Source organism: Dromaius novaehollandiae, chromosome 22 (assembly GCF_036370855.1).
Source record: "Dromaius novaehollandiae isolate bDroNov1 chromosome 22, bDroNov1.hap1, whole genome shotgun sequence".
Classification (NCBI taxonomy): Eukaryota; Metazoa; Chordata; class Aves; order Casuariiformes; family Dromaiidae; genus Dromaius; species Dromaius novaehollandiae.
This window is the reverse complement of record NC_088119.1, coordinates 9,150,012-9,167,738: the sequence shown is the minus strand read 5'-3', so window position 1 is coordinate 9,167,738 and position 17,727 is coordinate 9,150,012. Positions and strand designations below refer to the sequence as shown.

Here is a 17,727-nt window from a genome sequence, read left to right as displayed (position 1 = left end):
CCTGGCGCGGGGCGGGGAGATGCCGGGGGCCGCGCCGGCATGGCGGGACTCCGCGGGGCGACGCGGCCCGGGGCTCCCGGCGGCCGCAGCTCGGCGCCCGGGGCCGCCGGCCCGGCCCGGCCCGGCCGAGCGCCCGGCTGCTCTGCCAGAGCAAAGCGCCTGGCCTGCGGCTGCTGCGCCGTATTTTCAAAAGCCCCAGCGGTAACGTGCGTGCAGGCTGCCCGTGGGAGCCGCTTCTCCAAGTTTCGTTCTTAGCTCCTTCCCTTGGATCCGATATAAAATCGCTCTGTTATTATTATTGTTTTTAATTCCCCTTGTGGAGACGATGTGAGACCCGTTTTCGGTACAAACCTTCTAAACCTGCAGGAGAAGGAAATACCAGATTACTGGTAACCAATCTCCTGGTGAACCTAGTTCCATAATTTATATATTTATTCCTTTAAAACACGCCGTTATGGCCAGTTGAGAAGGGAGGTGGTTAAAACGACGTAAGAAAAGGTGCAAGTGGAGATTCTCAGATTCACAGACCTCTGTCCTCCCTCTCTCCTCCCCCGAAAATATTTAATTAGCCATTACCTTTTCATTATATTTACTGCTTAATTTTCTCTTATTTATTGGGGGAGACAGTAGCGTCAGTAATTGTTCCTACCCCCTAAAGCACAAAAGGCGCCGTTTTGGGGATGATGCTGTCTTTCATTCAACGAGATTAAAATAAAATGTCTGGAGACCGTTGAAGATAAAGGCGAGCGGGAAATTTTTAGCTCTTTGGTTCCTGGGAAAAGAATCTGTGCGGGCCAGGAGACTGGTCGGTTGGTCAATGAGAGGAAGAGGAAATTACTTTGCTGCTTGCTGGGTCAGATTTCTTGCATGGCACTAAGTGTCTAACACCCCCCAGAAAAGAGCTGCTTTCCTGAGCTTGGTTTCCTATTCCCGCAGGGCTGCGGGCCTAATGCACTTCGGGAGTTATTAGCCTGAAACCCAGGCATTAGTGATGAGCGGATAGAAACGCGGAGGTGACCGGCAGAACGTGCGGCTGCCGCGGGGCGGGGGCGGCCGGACAAGTGCCCCAGCGCAACCCGGGCACTTCAGCAGCCGTCGTTCATCCCGTGCATTGCCCGGGTGGAAGCACCCGCTCTCTCCCACTGTTAAATTAGCAGGGATGCTGCTCTTGGCCCTCCAGAGAAAACCACGCCTTTATTGCAGCTCTCTCCAGTCCCGTTGAAGACATCTTTTTAAAGTAAACATTTGGCTGAGAGTGAATTCTCCCTTTTAGAGACACAAAATAGCTCCACGAAACTCGGCGCTGCAGCGGGCTGAGGGGAGGGAAGGGGGAGCTTTCGCCTTGAAACAACTACTTGTTTGACATGTAGGATAGGGTCCCTCGGAAGATGGTGTGTGGGAACACTTCTTGTAGCAGGTCTTCATGCGAGACAGGTCGGGGAGCTCTCTGTGCCGGAGACACAGACGAAATTAAGCATTTCCGAAGGCTCCAGAGCGCTCAGACAGTCTTCAGATGTTTCATTCTGCCGTTACATATAACTCTCCGCAGAGAAAGTTTGTGTCGTGCGTACGAAATGTCACGCCTGGCTCCTCGCGGGGAGATTTATAAGCAGCGCTGCTGACGCTGGGGATGTGCGTTTGGCTGTGGACTTCGTTATCGCCAAACAGGACTTGTCCTCAGAAATTGTCAGAGAAGTTTACAGTCCCGGCGTATGTCCTGGTTAAATCACGTATGTGTATATTTGGGTCTAAAAACTGAAGGGAGAAAATGGAATAATAATACAGAGAAAGTTTGTGAGTCAGAGTTTGTGAGTCCAAAGAAATGCGGAAGGAATCCTTTTAATGAGTTATAGGCATCGGGCTATCTCCGAGCTGAAGAGTAAATAAGAGACAATTAAGATAAGATGTAATTCTTATCTGTGGTGCAGGGAGCAGGGCGAGCGCGGGGCCGGCGGCTCGGCCGGCCGCGGGGTCCCAGGAGGCCCGGCCCGGGGCGGGCGCCGGCAGCCGGGGCGGCCCGGCACGACGTGCTGAGACGCTTCCCCGCAGCTTTCCCGGGGGCAGCGGGGGAACACGGAGCCCTTCGGCTTTGGGCGCCCGGGTCAGTTCGTGTAACTCCCTGGGCGAGGCTTGACTTTTCGGCAATGAGCAGGGGAAAAGAGACCCCGCAGGGGAACGGGGCGGTCCGCAGGCGGTCAGCATCCTCGCCGAGGGGGTGAGAAGCCCTCTTAGCCAGGGAGGGAGAAATCAGTTCTGTGTTGGTCTCCCGACCCACACCGTGGGTGGAGAGTTTGGGTGAGAAATGCCTGTTTCTGTATTTCTCCTTTTTTGGGGTGGCACAAACCCCTCGACTCCAACCTCCTCCAGCGCCGAAAGATCAAACTCCTCCTTCCGTGGCTTTGGGAACCTGTCCCGTGTGCTCTGGGGAGCCTGTCCTGTGTGTACCGACTGCTCCTGCGAGGGAGAGTGCGGGGGGCTGGTGCCGTGGTCCCAAGGCAGGGATGCGTCTGTGCGTGTAAGCCGAGTCGTCACGCTAATTAGGTTCATTAAGCCTTTCTGCTCGGTGAGAGTGGAGAGGACAGATCTGTATCTGCTGCCTGCGCCCCGGAGAGCCCGCTGCCGCGGCGGGCAGCTCGCCGGGCCGGGCCGGGGCCGGGCCGCTGAGACCTGGGCCTGCAGCCGGGCCCGGCAGCTCCGGGGAGAAGACGGCCGGGACCGACCCCGGAGTGTCCTCACCCTCCGTGAAACCTCTCTGGATTTCAGTCGGGTCCATACAGCTATCAGCACCTGGCAGGTCCGGGGTGGGCTCGTTCCGCCTAAAACCGCCCTTTAATTCATTAAATTTAATAAATGCATGATTTTATTAACATCATCAATATTGCTGGTATTAGTAGGTCAGCATCATTAACATTAACTAATACTATTCCAAATACTGTCCCTGGCCTTGAGAACTGGGTTCAGCTGCGACTGCAGAGCGAATCGCAGCATTTCCGAAGGCAGTTGCTCCAAACGGGACTCTGTGATTTCCTCTGCACTGTAGAAAGGGAGGAAGAAAACAAACGGCCAAGCTGCGATGGAGGAGGGAGGTGCCAGGCCGGGGCGCAGGAGGAAGCCTCCTCTCGCAGCTCCTTCCTTTGGTGATGGTGAAACGTTAGAAGTTCATCAAGCTCTGCTCACTCAGGGCTGGGGTGCAGCAGTGACTGAAAAGGCTGCTACAGCACTGTGGAGAAAAGGGTCAATAGTGATTCAGAAATATTCCCGGCAAGCCAGAGTCTGGCATCAGCAGCTCAGGAGGAAGGTCGGGGTGATTTCCCAAGAGGAGTTAACTCTTCCCATCTCACACTTTACTGGATCAGCTCCTGCCACACTCCTGGTCCACGTTTTCTTCGGAGGTTTGCCGCTTTGAGCCTTCCCGTGGCTGTAATGGTTTAGTTCAACATCTTTAGGGCCTCGAGTAGCTCTTTAGCAAACATATCCCCAGACTAGATCAGCACAAGATAAATATTACTTTAGCATCCTTACAACACGTGCGAGCATATCTCATTTGCATATTTCTAGGTTAATAATCGTGAGGCAATTGCAGTGTTTTGACAACGATTAAGAGCTGAATATGCTTAATATGCTTAATATATGCCCTCCAGTTGCACAGAACAGAAGGGCAGGGTTGCAAATATGCATTCTCCATTTGTTTGACATTTTGAAGAAGGTAAAGAATGGCTGAACTAATGGCGAAATCTTACAGTCATTCAATAATTTAGATTTTATTGAATATTCCCCTTCTTTCCTCCGACATTTCAGTCTTGCTAATTAGGACAAATAAGAAGGGGCCTGCTGTTAGCAAGGATAATAACTGGCGAGGTTCCATTTATTAAGTCACTTTCCGTGGGTGTAGAATTGATCTGTGGCTGTGACTGGCATGCTTTCTGGACCTGCAGCAACTTTGAGAAGTCATTATGATCTGCAGAAGGGCCCTTGTTAGAGATTTGTATTGATAAGATGTCAGGGCGCACGGTGCTGTGTTGGTGGAAACCCCTCCGCGCCCCGCCCCGCGCAGGGCGCAGCGCCGCCCTCGCCGCCCGCTCGCCTCCCGCTGCCCCTCCGCCCCTCCACGCGGAAGCGGCGGCTGCCGGTGGAAATCCGCTGCAGGACGGATTTGCTAAGGGAGAGGTGTGTGTTTTTGAGGGGAATAAGAAGCTCTCCTCTCCTGAGAGGCAAGTGGGAAGTGCAAACACATGATACCTTTACACCCCCCCCCCCCAAAAGCGGCACGGCTGCTGCCCCGGGGACGGGGCAGGGCGCGTGGGAGCGCGGAGGCAGCGCGGGGGCGCAGCGGCCGCTCCGCAGCCCGGGCGCCTGGCGTGGGCTCGCTCCGACCATCTGATTCCCGGCTCCTGCCGTTCCCCAACAAGCCTGTATTCAGGCTTGCGAGGGGGAGGAGGCGAGAGGGGAAATATGTGAAGCGCTGGAACAAATGGCGCTTTGATAGACAACGTCTGGCAGTGCCAACGCTGTCGCTGAGTATGTTCCAGAAGCTGGAGATATTAAATAAACTTAAAGATAATGAATAGCCTTCTGTGGTACTCGGGATGCGCATGGGTTCCTTTCCCTCCGCGAGGCCGTAGGACTTGCAGAGCGCAGAGGAGTCAGGAAGAGAGGGCAGCACAAGCGCTGCGATGGGGGAGGGACGTGGTGACTCCCAGGCTAGATGTGAGTGCAACTCCTCTGAACTCGGTGTAAATCATGCACTAGACGCTTCCTTTTATTTATGTGAAGGTGTTAAGTAATGTTCACTTGAATATTTTAATTGCAATCTACTTCGATTTTCAATATAAACCTGGTCCTTCGCGGAGTGAGATGCTAGCAGGTTTGAGACGTCTGCTCGTTTAGCGGGGGCGGGAAATAGGCTGGTGACATTATTGAGAATAACAAGGTAGCTGTAAAAGCAACCCCCTTTGTTACAGCGGGAAGAGATATTCCAGATCTTCGAAGAGCAATTCCGAAAACATCTGTCGAGGGCTTTCTTTATGTTGTTTTATTTCTTTTCACACCCTGAAGTAGAAAGAAAGGCTGGGTCTGAGGCTCTTAATCGGAAATAAAAATGCCGGGCGACCCCGCGGAAGTTTCCCAGACTCCACGCTTTTCCTGCTGCTCCTGGTGGGAGGGTGGCACCGCCCAAGCACGGAAACACACCAAGCGACTCCTCGATTCCCCGCGCGGAGAGACGCGGCCCCCGAGGAAGCCCCGCAGACTTCCCCGCCTGGCGGCAGCCCCTGCCCGGGGAGCCGGGCGGGCGGCGGGGCCGCTCCGGCCCCTCCGCCGCCCCCGAGGAAGGGGCTGCCGCTCCGCGCTGCGCGGGGCTGCCCGGCCCCTCTCCGCGCCCCGCCGCGGCTCCTTGCGCCGTTTCCCGGCCGCTCGCCGCTGCCCCCGGCGCCCCCCGCCCCCCGGCTCGCCTCTGCGCGCTGCTTGCGCACAGGCCCCACTTGAACGCCTCCCAAATTTCTGCCGTGTCTGAGGAAACACCAATGACTTAGCAAAGACGTAATATGATTTATTTTTGGTGTCACGGCGATTGATTCTTGCGCTGACCCCTTTTCATTCATAAGCCTCCCCACCCCCTCTCCCTCCCCCTCCCTCTTTGATATATGAGTTTTGTATTTAAAATTACATGTTGGAAGAAAGCTTTCGTAAAGGGACTCGTGAGCCGGGACAGAGCAGCACAAATTGCCATGGAAAGAGACCGCAGATTTATTAGGCCAGGGGTTTTCTGGTTTGTACTGCTAAAGAGAGAGCGAGCGAGAAAGAGAGGGAAAAAAAGGGCCTCTCTAGGCTAATCTCTGGCCTCTTTTTCCTTTATAGCGTTCGTTTACTGACTGCGATGCTGGCCCGCACCACCCGCCCGGGGTGCGTTTTTTACACCTACCCCAAATCCGCCCTTTCACTTTTCCGTCCTTTTTTGTAGTCCGGGACGTTTAAGCACTAGCGATTGCAACGTTGCCTGTGTGTATTTGTTGCTGCGAGAGCTGAGAGGAGGAGGAGGAGGAGGAGGAGTGGGCTGAAGGCTGGGCGCAGCGTGCGCCTTTCGGGGCCGGCCGGGGGGGCTCCGGGGGGGGGAGCGCCGCAGCCCCCCGGGGCAGCGCGGGGAGCGGGACGCGCGTGGGGCCCCGCCGCCCCCGCCCGCGGCCCAGCGCCTCCCCACGTCGCCGGCTCTGGGTTTGCTTTCGATCTCGTTTCATCCGGCGGTTTCTTCCCAAGCGCAGGAGGGGTTTTCTTAGTTGTAAAAATATAGCAACAATTGTTAAAATTGGAAACAATTTGGCTTTGATTTTTTTTAAACAAGCTCAAGGAAAACGCAGACAAAATGAATACAGCAGATATTTCTGACTTCTGAAGCCTCTGCAATGGTAGTTGGGAGCAATTTCTTTTGTCTGCTCTCTCAATACATGCAAGCAGATGATTAGGGCATCAGATTACCCCAAAGCATGAAAGAGGAAGGCGGCTAATTTAGGCAAAAAAGAACATTTTTGAATTAAATGTATAGTAATTGATAACACACGTTCTTGATTTTATAAAGACATTTATTTACGCTATGAAAATAATATACAATAAATAATTTGCCATTTACTATTAAAGGATTTGAATAAATAGTCTACCTCTAAAACTTAAAAAGAGGAAAGAAATTTCCTCTATTTTTTAATTTTATTAAGAAATCTAAAAGTCTCGTTCTGATTCCTGAGAAATTCACTTGAAGGATTTACAAATGTTTTCTCTTGGCGTGATATCTCTGATGTGCATGAGGACGACTGGGCGCTTTCTTTAAAAATACATAAGACAAAAGAACTATAATTAAATACCTGAACTGAGTAAAAATTAGGGTGTTCTTTTATGTGGGTCTGTTAGAATAAATATTGGTAGGGTGATTCGGCCCCACGATGTGGAGAGTTTTAACAGAAAATGTCCGGGGGACGGGATGGGCTGAGTGAATGACTCATGGCTTGGGCCGCTTTTAGGGTGCCCCTGCTAAGGGGGGCTGGGGGCGGCCGGCTGCGGCTCGGGAGGGGCTGTGCGTGGGTTTGCCGGGAAGGGGCAGGAGCGGCGCGGCGAGCGGCGAGTGGAGATCGCTACTGGAAATTTAGGTGCTGCAGATCTATAGTACAAAGTGCGCTGGTAAAAAAGTCCAGGTCTTCCTCGGAGAAGTGGACGGGGCTCTCCAAGGAGCCCTGGAGGCTGGGGCAAAGCCCCTCCGAGAGCTGCAGGCAGGCGTCTGCCGAGAGGATGCTCAGGTCTGGCAACAAAGGCGAGCGCGGCCCCTCGGCGTAGGCGCGGGCCGTGGGGCCGCCGGCGCCCCGCTCCCCCGCGGCCGCCCCGGCCTCGCCGCCCCGCGGGCTCCCGGCCCCCGCGCCGCCCCGCTCGTCGGCGGGGAGAGGCCCCCGCGGCTCCGGGGCTCGGCCGAAAGCGGGGCTCTCCTCGGGCTCGTCCGCGGGGTCGCTGCCCTCGTCCAGGCTGGGGCAGGCGGGGTCCCCGTCGGGGGGCTCCTTGTGCTGGGTTTGCCTCTTGTGCTTCATCCGCCGGTTCTGGAACCAGACCTTCACCTGCCTCTCGGTGAGGTCGAGCAGCGCGGCGATCTCGACGCGCCGCGGCCTGCAGAGGTATTTGTTGAAGTGGAATTCCTTCTCCAGCTCCAGCAGCTGCGTGTTGGTGTAGGCTGTGCGGAGCCTCCGCGAGCCGCTGCTGTCGGCGAGCCCCTGGGTGTCTTAAACACACAGAAACCCGCACATTGCAAAGGCAGGGAGCGGGGCGAATGCGGGCGCGGGGGGTCCGGACCCAGCCCCTCCCCGCCGCGGGCTGCGCAGCGCCGTGCCCCGCACTAACCCGCAGCTTGGCATGGGGTGGGGGGGGAAGCTTTAAGCCGCTACAAGATAAAATAAATCCTAATTGAGCTCTTCCCCCTGTGGAAGGGAGGTTGGAAATCACCCTCCAGTCCTCTCAGCCCAGGGAGGAGAAAGGATTTTGCTGCCCGGCCTCTGCCTTTAGCGACTTTTCCTCTCTGCCCCCTTCACCGACAAGGGGAATTTCGACCTGCTTCTTACTATATTTTTTTGCCAATAGTTTAGGAATTGACGCTGCTGAGCTTTGATTTCATTATTCCTGTATTCTCTGGCCAATGAGCTCTGGTTTCCGCCCTTCTCCCGCGTTCGCGTTTACCTGCACGATACTAATAAAATACTGAAACTGCGAATTCTGCCTTAAATATTTTGTCCCGGGGGAAGGATGGTCCCGTCAGGACTGCTGAACTCCCTCGCCAAGAGGCATCTTGGAAAGGCCACATTGCTTTGTGAGGGGAGGAGGGGAATTTGGGGCTGTATTTATTTTATTTTGTAGTGGGGGGCTGGCTCTGCACAATGCACTGAGTGCTGACAGTCCTGCTCCCGCTCTTTCGCCCTCCTAAGCTTGCTCACAACAGCCTCAGCATTTCCCCCCGTCTTTCTCTCCCCGCTTTGCTTTTCTTTCTTTTTCCCCCCGTAGGCTGCAAAAAAAATCCAGGGCTGGGAGGGAAAGACGAGAAAACGGAGCTCTGCCTCAGCCGCCAGTTCCTCCCGCTGTAGCTAAGAGAGAGCATCCGACTCCCCGAAATCTTTCTCTTTGGTTTCACACAAGTTGCAGCAATTTGCTCTTTCATTTGCGGGGGGAGGAGGCAGGAGAATTATCACCACCACCACCACCACCACCCCCCCGCCGCAGCCGGCTGCATATTGCTGCGGTGTCTTTTATTGCGTGACACAGTTTCGGGGGAGGTGCGGGGCAAAGCCGGGGGGGGGCTGGGGTAGGGCTGCTGGCGGGGCGGGGGGGAATTGTTTATCGTTCGGATCCTCTCGGATTTCGGCAAACACCCCCTCACCCCCTCGTTATACGAACCTGCAGGAGATCCTGCGGCAGGCACCGGCACCGAGGAAGATGATGGGGGGGAAGAGGATGAAGAAGAGGCTGGAGCCTGGGTAGCTTTCTTGGACGATTTCTTCTCCTTCATCCAGGGGAATTCCGCTGCCAAGGGGCCGGGCTGCACCGGCGGCTGGGCTTGGAGCAGGCCATGAGATGCTCTTTTTTGGCTCCTCGGTCTTGCCTGGCTGCCGGAACAAGGATTCAGGCTGAGGACGGTTTGCTCAAAAGGAGGAGGAATTAATGTCGAGTCCTTGATTGATGAAGTTTGAAATGTCTCCAGGACAGCGGGAAGAGACGTCAGGCACTCTGCGAGCGAAGGCTGGCTATTTATAAACCCGATCTCCCTCTCAAATTCAAAATTCATGGCTTTTCCAGGGCCCGGGTTTAAAAAGCGGGAGGGGGGGAGGGAGGAGGAGGGGAAGAGGGAGAGAAATCTGAGGGCCTCAGTTTTTATGGCAGTGATGATGATGGTTCTCGGGCTTTTTATAATTGTTATATTGCTGATAATACAGGCGTATGGGGACCTTGCTCTATTAAACTCGAGACTGGGGCGAAATTGCAGCCAATTCCTGGTCACGTGGACACCCCTGGCCAATGGCAGGCGGGGCCTGGTGGCAAACAGAAAGCATTATTTTCTTTAATTGATTAAAAAAAAGAAGCGAGAGAAGATCCCCAGGAAAAGCATCCTTTCCCCCACCCCAGTCCCTCCTCGGCGGGCCGCGGGCTGCGCTGCGGCTGGGCCGGCGGGTGCGGGCAGGCGGCCGCTGCCTGCGCTGCCTGGTGCTGCCTGGTGCTGCCTGGTGCTGCCTGCCTGCCCTGCCTGCCTTCCCTGCCTCCCTGCCTGCCCTGCCTGCCTTCCCTGCCTCCCTGCCTGCCTGCCCTGCCTGCCTGCCTGCCTTCCCTCTGCTGCCTGCCCTGCCTGCCTGCCTGCCCTGCCTGCCTGCCTGCCTTCCCTCTGCTGCCTGCCCTGCCTGCCTGCCTGCCCTGCCTGCCTGCCTGCCTTCCCTCTGCTGCCTGCCCTGCCTGCGCTGCCTGCCCTGCCTTCCCTGCCTGCCCTGCCTGCCTTCCCCCTGCTGCCTTCCCTCTGCTGCCTTCCCTGCCCTGCCTGCCTTCCCTGCCCTGCCTGCCCTGCCTGCCTGCCTGCCCTGCCTGCCTGCCTTCCCTCTGCTGCCTGCCCTGCCTGCGCTGCCGCCTGCCCGCCTCCCCTGCGCTGCCTGCCCGCCGGGGGCTCTGCGGGCGGAGGCGCTCGCTGAGCTCCGGGAAGCCTGAACCCACGGGGGGAATCGGGCGTGGGAAAAGGGGTTTTTCCCCCCGGGGGTCCGCCTGCCGCCGGCGACGGGGCAGCCTAAGCCCCGGCCGAGCAGGGAGCTCGGGTCTGGCAACAGGAGCTAGGGCCGAGTATGTGTATTTACATATTATACAGGGATGTTGCAGAGCTTGAAAAGTTCAGGCCAGCAGGAGGGTTTGGTTCGGAGTTTTGTTTCTGGGTCTGGATGTGAAGCACTTACGAAATCAAGGGAGCTTTCAGGTCAAGTTTAGTAAGATCGGTCGGATTTGCCTTGTTAAATTACTTTTAAAGAAACAGCGTAATCCTTGTGTTCTAAAGCGAGCCTTAATGGACCTTTTACACTTTTCTTCAAGGCCAAACATGTTTTAAGGTCATGGATATCTTTGAAATCACATTTCTTCCTTCCCATCTTCTTCCCCCCTTTCCCCTCGCCAGTAAACAGCTCCACTTCCAGAGTTTACAAAATAAATAAATAAAATTAAAAGTCATTTCCCAGGAAGATTTTTTTTCTTTTAAAGTAGCCGAGTCCACACAAACCAAAAAGAGGAGAGAAACAATCAATCTTTTTCTCGAAAGACTTTTGACAGGTCGGCCTAACTCACTCAGCAAATAATTTTGGCTTTTGTTAAAGAGTTGCTTAAAAGAAGATGGGTTCAAAAAGTTTAAACCAGAGCCCTGAATTCGTGAAGTCTAAAAAAATCTACATTTCTAGGGGGAAAAGCTCTTTGCTATAGAATGAAAATTTGGTTGGTTCTCAGTTTATTTGTTCAAGCTCCATTTCTCCCATTTTGCAGCCGAGCACTGGCAGACGGCATTCACGCAGGGAGAACCCTAGAAACTTTTGTCAGTTAAAGCATCTGTGTGGGTGGTAAGGGTTTCACAGAAACACAGAATAAATCTAAAGCTAAACCGGAGGCCGAAATGCAGTTTAGCAAAAGGGTGAAGAAAATAAAAACCATTTGCAAAATGCGCTCGATTGGGGGCTTTAAAGTTTGGTAGAATTTCCCTAAATATTTCGTATCCGACGATTTGCATTTGTGCTAATCGAAATCAGCGTAAACTTACTCGGTACCGGCATATCAGGGCTGATGTCAACATTAACGGTTGGGTTGCCGATCGTTTTTGCTTGTCCGCGTTAAAGAGGCTGTTTTGGTTTCAGGCGTTGCCAGTAGCCGTTTCTCAGGCTTTGCCATCAGCATTTGCCGTTTAGTGGCGGCTCTTTGAGGGACAGTGCGGGCCGCGGCGAGCCGGGATGCCGCGAAACAGTCCGGAAAGCGAGCGGAACCGGGAAACTCTTCCCAGCCGCTCCCGGTTGCTTTCGCTGTTTTTGCTAACGCTCAAAGTTGCGAACAAAACACCCTCTTGGGGAAAGAGGGATTTTATCCCACGCACCACGCGGAGCGCTGAGCAGGGAAAAATCCTTCCGGCCCAAGGGGAAGGGCATCGCCTCGGAAAAAGAAATGCACATGTTTAGTAAACGGCAGAGAGAAATGCAGTAATCGTATTTTAAGACGAAATCAGGCCTGCTTCTTTAATGCCGTCGCGCAGATTAAAACAGGGGACGTGATTTATAGGAGAGAGGAGCGTGGGAGTCCGCAGAGAAAACATCTGACGGCAGCGTGAAACGCGCGGCGCTCCGAGCCGCTGCGCTGGCTTCGCTTTCCGCGGTTTTAGCTCGTTCCCGGGAATCCCTGGCAGAGAATCCAGCAACATGGCGACCGGGACGTGAGGCTCGGGAAATTACAATCAGGGAGAGGGGGAAAAGCCAACAGCAGCCAAACCCGAGCCCGAGCCCTTGACTATTGTTATTTGATCCGACCCCAATCAAAGCTTGCACGCTCTTATACTTTTAAATTATAGCATCACCGAATGGTAAATTGCTCTCTGCATGGATGGGCATAACCGAGCCACAGTCCTGGGGAGAAAAACAAGCCCTGTCTCTCTTTTATACTGTTATTTATTATTGCACAAAGGTTATAATTATTAACCTGGAACTCCATTTATTAAAAAAGATCAGAGATAAAAAGAGCCACAAAATCATTTCTCATGTAAAGTCAACCGTGCACATGTGTGGATTTATCTAGGCGCCTATGGATGTGTCTAGCTACGCACACCTGTGTGTATAAAATACGAATACACACATACTCCCCGCTTCTGCTGCCCAGCCCTTTTTTTTTTTTTTTTTTTTTTTTTTTGGATAGCTTTTAAAGCCTTTTCACCCTTTTCTCTCAGCAGTAGTTAAAACCCCTGTACCTTCTTCCCCTCGGAGGGGGCCTTGCCCCCTTTCTCAGCCACAGAAACGGAGCATTTCGAGCCTGAGAAGCGGTTTGCACCCCCTTCCAGAATCATAAAACTTTTATCGGCCCACACTGCTTGAGTATAAGTTTTCTTAAGGCTTTCGAGCATAAAAAGCAGATTATTCACGGTATTATCCTCGCTGCTTTTGCTGCTGCAAGGGGTTACGTTCCCCTTTGCTTGCACTGTAACCGCTCCTAAAAACAATATTCTCTATATTTTTCCGTCTGGGGCAGGGGCGTGGGTGCGTTTGTGCGTGCCGGGGGGTGCTCGGGTGCCCGCGCGCGTGTGCTGCGCGTGGGCAGCCGTGGGCGCGCACGGCGGTTTCATTTCCCTGCGTGGAAACTCGGGGCCCTTTTTTGTGTGATTAATCATTTTCCTTTGTTTTCATTTGCGGCCCAATGGCAGCCCAGCGCCGGCGCCACGTGACCCCCCTTTGTGACCGCAGGCGCGGGCAGGGCCGCGCGGGGCCGCGGAGGGGCCGCGGAGGGCGGGGGCTGCCCGGGCCGCGGCGGCGGGTTCGCCCGGCCCAGCCCGCCCCTCCCGCGGAGCCGGCGCCCGGCGGGGGTTGCGCACATGGAGCCGCTCGTCCTGGCTCCGGCAAGTCCGGCGCTGTGCCCTGCCTGCTGGCTGCCTTTTTTCCTTTTCTCTGTACCTGGGGTTATTTTGCTTTTAAATCCGACTGATAGGACAAGGTAAAACTGATAACAGAAAGTTTATTCAAGAATTGTTCAACAGACAACCCTTAAGCAAGGAAATAAAATAACTACTATAAGAACAAAGAAAGATCTCCAAAGAGGAGGGGTGAGGTGGGAGGGAGGGATTCGCTATAGCTCTTCTAATTCAGGACTATACAATTACAGTCTGGTTCTGCTCTCATGCCTCCAGTAGAACTAATTACATTATTCATAAGTACGAAGGTAACATAAAACTACTGGTCTTTCTAAATTACAATAACTAAAATAAGCTTGTTGTACAATGACAAGGAAACACAATGTCCTTTATAACAAGTAAATACTAAAAAAGTACAATTTTTATCTTTTTTCCTCATATAAATACATAATATTGGGGATAAATAATACAAAAAAAGGAAAATATTTTAAACTGGCTATAACCAATAAATATATATGAATGTTCACCAGAACACACACCTATTGAAGGACGTCTCGACTGAGTTGGACGAACGCCCTTCAAAGTTGTTTTTATACCCATTATATGTAAACTCTAAGTGCAACAAAGATGTCCAGACAAGAAAGCATTAGCAAATACTAAGGATCCATTCACTTCTGCTTCGATTGGAGGACATTCCGTTTGTTCAAATATACCCTGTTTTCACGTAAGGTCAAGAGAAGAGGAGGAAAGAAGTGTAGGACTTCTAAGTCTTAAGATTGCTTTTCTGTTAATGAACCCTAAGAAAAACACCCCCAAAAGAAAAAAACCTGGCGTCATCAAATGGAGACTTCACGTCATCAGAGGCAAAGGCGGAAAAATATTCAGACCTGTCAACTCTTTCTTCCTCTCTTTGGACTGCTGTTGTTTTGTTGGGGGTTTTATAGGTGTTTCAGAAGCTTGTTCCCGAACCTTTTGCAATTCTTAAGCCTCTCGTTTTATTTTTTTGCTTTTGAGAGGAGAGGCAGGGGAGGGAGGGGAAGAGCGTGATTCCCACGCACTGGCAGGTGTGTATTTCCAGTTTGTGGTGGGGACTGGAAGCGAAGAAGGATGCCTTTCCTCTGAAGGCTGGAAGGGAAAGCGCAAGGTTCTTCTTGAGAAGGAATTAGAGAGGAGAGTAGTTTTCCTGCGAATCTCTTTTGATTGCATATATGTACACATGTACATGTTTATGTAGATGCAGAGACACCAACTGTGAAGACTCGGTTGGCTGACTATTCTCCTTTCCAGTGTCCGAGAATTATCAGTAATGATCTGTACTTGGTTTGCAAATGCAGGGTGCTGATGCTAAAACCTGCTAGATTCCCATAAACCTACCCCAAGCCCACTTCAGAAGCATTTGTGTTGAAACACAGGAGGTACATCTCTTCAGAGAGAGCTGCTTTTGGAAGCAAATACTGAAATGCTTGGAAATCGTGCCTAATAAAACCAAGAAATAATAGCAATGATAACAATAACCTGGCAGAAATCACCCCACCAAAAAAGAGAAAGAAGAGAGATCAACACAAATGTTTCTGAAGCCGGTCCTGCCCTCTTCCCCTCTCCCACAGCCTGTGGCGGGATCCCGTCCAGTTCACGCGAGGCTCTCCCTGCTCTCTATCACAGATGGGTCAGCTTGGGCGCCTCTTGGATTCTGCCCTGAGAAGAAGCGTGGTGCGTGGAAAGGTCTGTGTAGGTGGGGTGGGTCTCGCATGGTCCGTGGTGCTGGCTCGGGGGCATCTGCGGAGGCCCGTTGTAGTCCATGTTGGCAGCCTGGTGATGTGGCAGGTGATTGAGGCCGTAAAGGGACGGCCCAGAGGTGGGCATAGAATCCACATAGTTACCTCCGACATAGACGGGGCTTCCCTGCATGCTGGGAGTCCCGTAGGCCACCCCGTTCCCTTGTAACACGTGGGGGTCATACTCGGGGGCCGTGTTGGCGTACTTCTGTTGGGAGGGGCAGCCTTTGATGGGGTTTTGGTAGGTAGTTGACATGGCATAGGCATTTTGGTGGGGCTTATTGAAGGAAGGCGGAGAGGGGGCATCATAGTTACTGCTCATGGTGTGCAAGGCGTTCATAAATCCAGCTGAGGACTGCATGGGCTGGGGCGGGCTGCCGGTGGGGGAAGGCCCTCCAGAGGAAGACCCCATGCCTTTCGACTTCTGATCTTTCTTATACTTCATCCTTCTGTTCTGGAACCAGATCTTGATCTGCCTCTCGCTGAGGTTCAGCAGGTTGGCCATCTCCACGCGCCGGGGCCTGCACAGGTACCGGTTGAAGTGGAATTCCTTCTCCAGCTCCACCAGCTGAGCGCTGGTGTAGGCTGTGCGGGCTCTCTTGGAGGCCGAGGAGCCTGGAGGGCTTTTCTCGCCACTGCAGGTTTCTGCTGGCCGTGAAATGAAATAAAAGATAATTACTTACATGCAGAAATTGAATGCATCGTTTCTTAATAAATCCTGGAACAGGCACAAGAGTTCAACCCCCCTTCCTCTCACCCCCTTTGCATTAGCCTGCACTCCATAATCATGTCATTTATTAAGAGTTCTGTTCTCCAAAGCTGCCCCTGGTTTATGAAAATTTGATCATGTCATGTAGAAAAGGATTCCAGGGCCATTTATTTAGGAGTCGATTATTTTCAACAGATAATTTTGAGAAAATAATATTTGGCAGGGGGGCAGCCACTGCAAAGCCAATTAATAGCAACACAGGTCAGTGTTGGAAGATATTTTGTTTGCCTAGGTATGAACACACACAAACACACATCTTGTGTGTGGTTTGTATTGGTGCAACACAAATATTTACACACATTTTCAAACATTGAATTACTTCCGTATCTACATTTTTGCAATATAAACATGTATATAACAGATAAATATTAATAGAGTGAAGTGTGTGCTGGAAAGTTTGTACGAATATATTTGTCAAAACAGTGCAATTCCGTAGTGTACTTTTTTCTCCCTTGCCATAGAGATGTGTATATGCATCTGTGGATAAGCATCTGTGGATAAATGTAAAAATATACATATGTTTATGCATAAGTTACATATATGCACACACACTCAGACAGGGCCATGGTTGCTGCTGTATCTGTAGGCAGGGTGGTAGGAAGAGAAACATTACTCTGCTTCAGCATTGCTAGGCTGGTCCGGTGGGTGTACAGGTTTGCGTGTCTGTATCTACACAGGCAGACGTCAGCTGCCTACAGCTGACTGGTTGCGTTTCCCTGTAGTGCTCTGGATGTGTTTAAAATAACCCGAGTGTGTGCAGCTGGCGCCGCAGGACGGGCCGCGGCCCGCTCAGCCCGGCGGGCGCGTGTGGGAGGGCGCCCGGCTGGCGGCCAGCAGCCCAGCTCTCGCACGGCCGTGGGGTCCGGGCTGCCCCCCCGCCCCCATCTCTCCACCCCGCAGACCAGGCCATTCCAGCTAGTCGCTTCATTCCCTCGCTGGTTAGGAAAATGGATGGTTACAAAAGCAGAATGTTCTACCTGTGCTGGGGGAGCTGTTTTTCTGTTTGGAGTTTTGTCTCGATTCTTTCATCCAGGGGAAAATCTGCTTGGTGAGACTGGCGTTTGCACGGAGGTTGGCTTTGCTGGGGGCAGTTTTACTGCTCCCCGACTGGTTATTGCTGTTGCTACTGGTGCTGTTGGTGGCAGGGTTTGGGGGCGGCGAGATGGGCGGAGGCGGGTGGTGCTCTTGGGGCAAACTCGGCCGCATGCAGCTCCCGTTCAGGTCTTTACTCTTTGCGTGAGGGGTTGTGTTGCCAAGAGCCTGGAGGGAGCAGGCGGACCTCTGGTAGTCGCTCTCCACGTGAGCGGCGGGCTGGAAGGGCTGCTGCGGGCCGTCGTAGCCGAACCCATTGGCACTCCCGTAGGAGTAACCCCCAAAGAGCGTGGAGCTGTCGTAGTAGGTAGTCTTCTGCATCTCTGGGACTCCCCAAAATGATTTTTCCGGCTACCAGGGTCTTGACACCCCTATGGCAGAACATTGGCACCCCAAGGCCACGTGACAGGCCGTTTCCAGCTGTCTATTGGAAGCTGACCTGAAAGGTTAGGAGAAAACACACAATAATAGTACCCGGCCTATGAATCCATCTTGGGCCCTGAAAAGCACATGACATGAATAGGGTCCTGCAGAACAGGGTGAGCAGATGCTTTGAGCAGATTTTGTCCTGTGTGCAGCCTAGGAAGGCTTGTCAACTGTTTCACTGCAGAAGCGTTGAGTTCTTTTGGGGGAGCTGCTTTCCTAGTCGTTTGTTTGCATTTTTTTCCCCCTTAGAGCATAGCACTGAGTAGGTATAACTACATATATGCTCTATAAGTACACGTGCTTTCATCTATATACAACTATTTACATCTATATTCATTTATATGCATATATACACACACCCATACATGCACACTTACACCCATATATAGCTCTGTGTGTGTATATACAGGTAAATGTGTGCGTTGTGTGCACATATACATGTCTGTGTCCAGATAGCACACACGTTAATGTTAATGTAGGAACACTGACTGGGTAGTTGCTAGCTACAAACATGAAAGGAATGAAAGTCATGC

The 17,727-nt window shown here is 52.6% G+C and overlaps 2 protein-coding genes across 11 annotated transcripts in view; both read right to left on the bottom strand.

The window, feature by feature from the left end:
• Positions 1–6,554: 6,554 nt before the first annotated feature.
• Positions 6,555–9,825, bottom strand: HOXB2 (homeobox B2). The gene is made up of 2 exons (XM_026106916.2): positions 8,914–9,825; positions 6,555–7,750 (listed from the first exon to the last, which is right to left on the bottom strand). Exons 1-2 carry the CDS (start codon positions 9,299–9,301, stop codon positions 7,119–7,121), a joined length of 1,020 nt encoding a protein of 339 aa, XP_025962701.2. The 5' UTR covers positions 9,302–9,825; the 3' UTR covers positions 6,555–7,118.
• A 3,391-nt stretch (positions 9,826–13,216) lies between these two features.
• LOC112987190 (homeobox protein Hox-B3) overlaps positions 13,217–17,727 on the bottom strand; it is a 55,680-nt gene continuing 51,169 nt past the window's right edge. For 9 of the 10 annotated variants that reach the window (XM_026106950.2, XM_064524633.1, XM_026106949.2 and 6 more), the window contains 2 exons: positions 16,654–17,207; positions 13,217–15,555 (listed from right to left, as the gene is read on the bottom strand). In XM_026106950.2, the coding sequence (XP_025962735.2) occupies positions 14,789–15,555; positions 16,654–17,089 (1,203 nt within the window). In that variant the 5' untranslated portion in view covers positions 17,090–17,207 and the 3' untranslated portion in view covers positions 13,217–14,788. The remainder of the gene's footprint in view (positions 15,556–16,653; positions 17,208–17,727) is intronic. The other variant, XM_026106955.2, reaches the window with a different exon arrangement.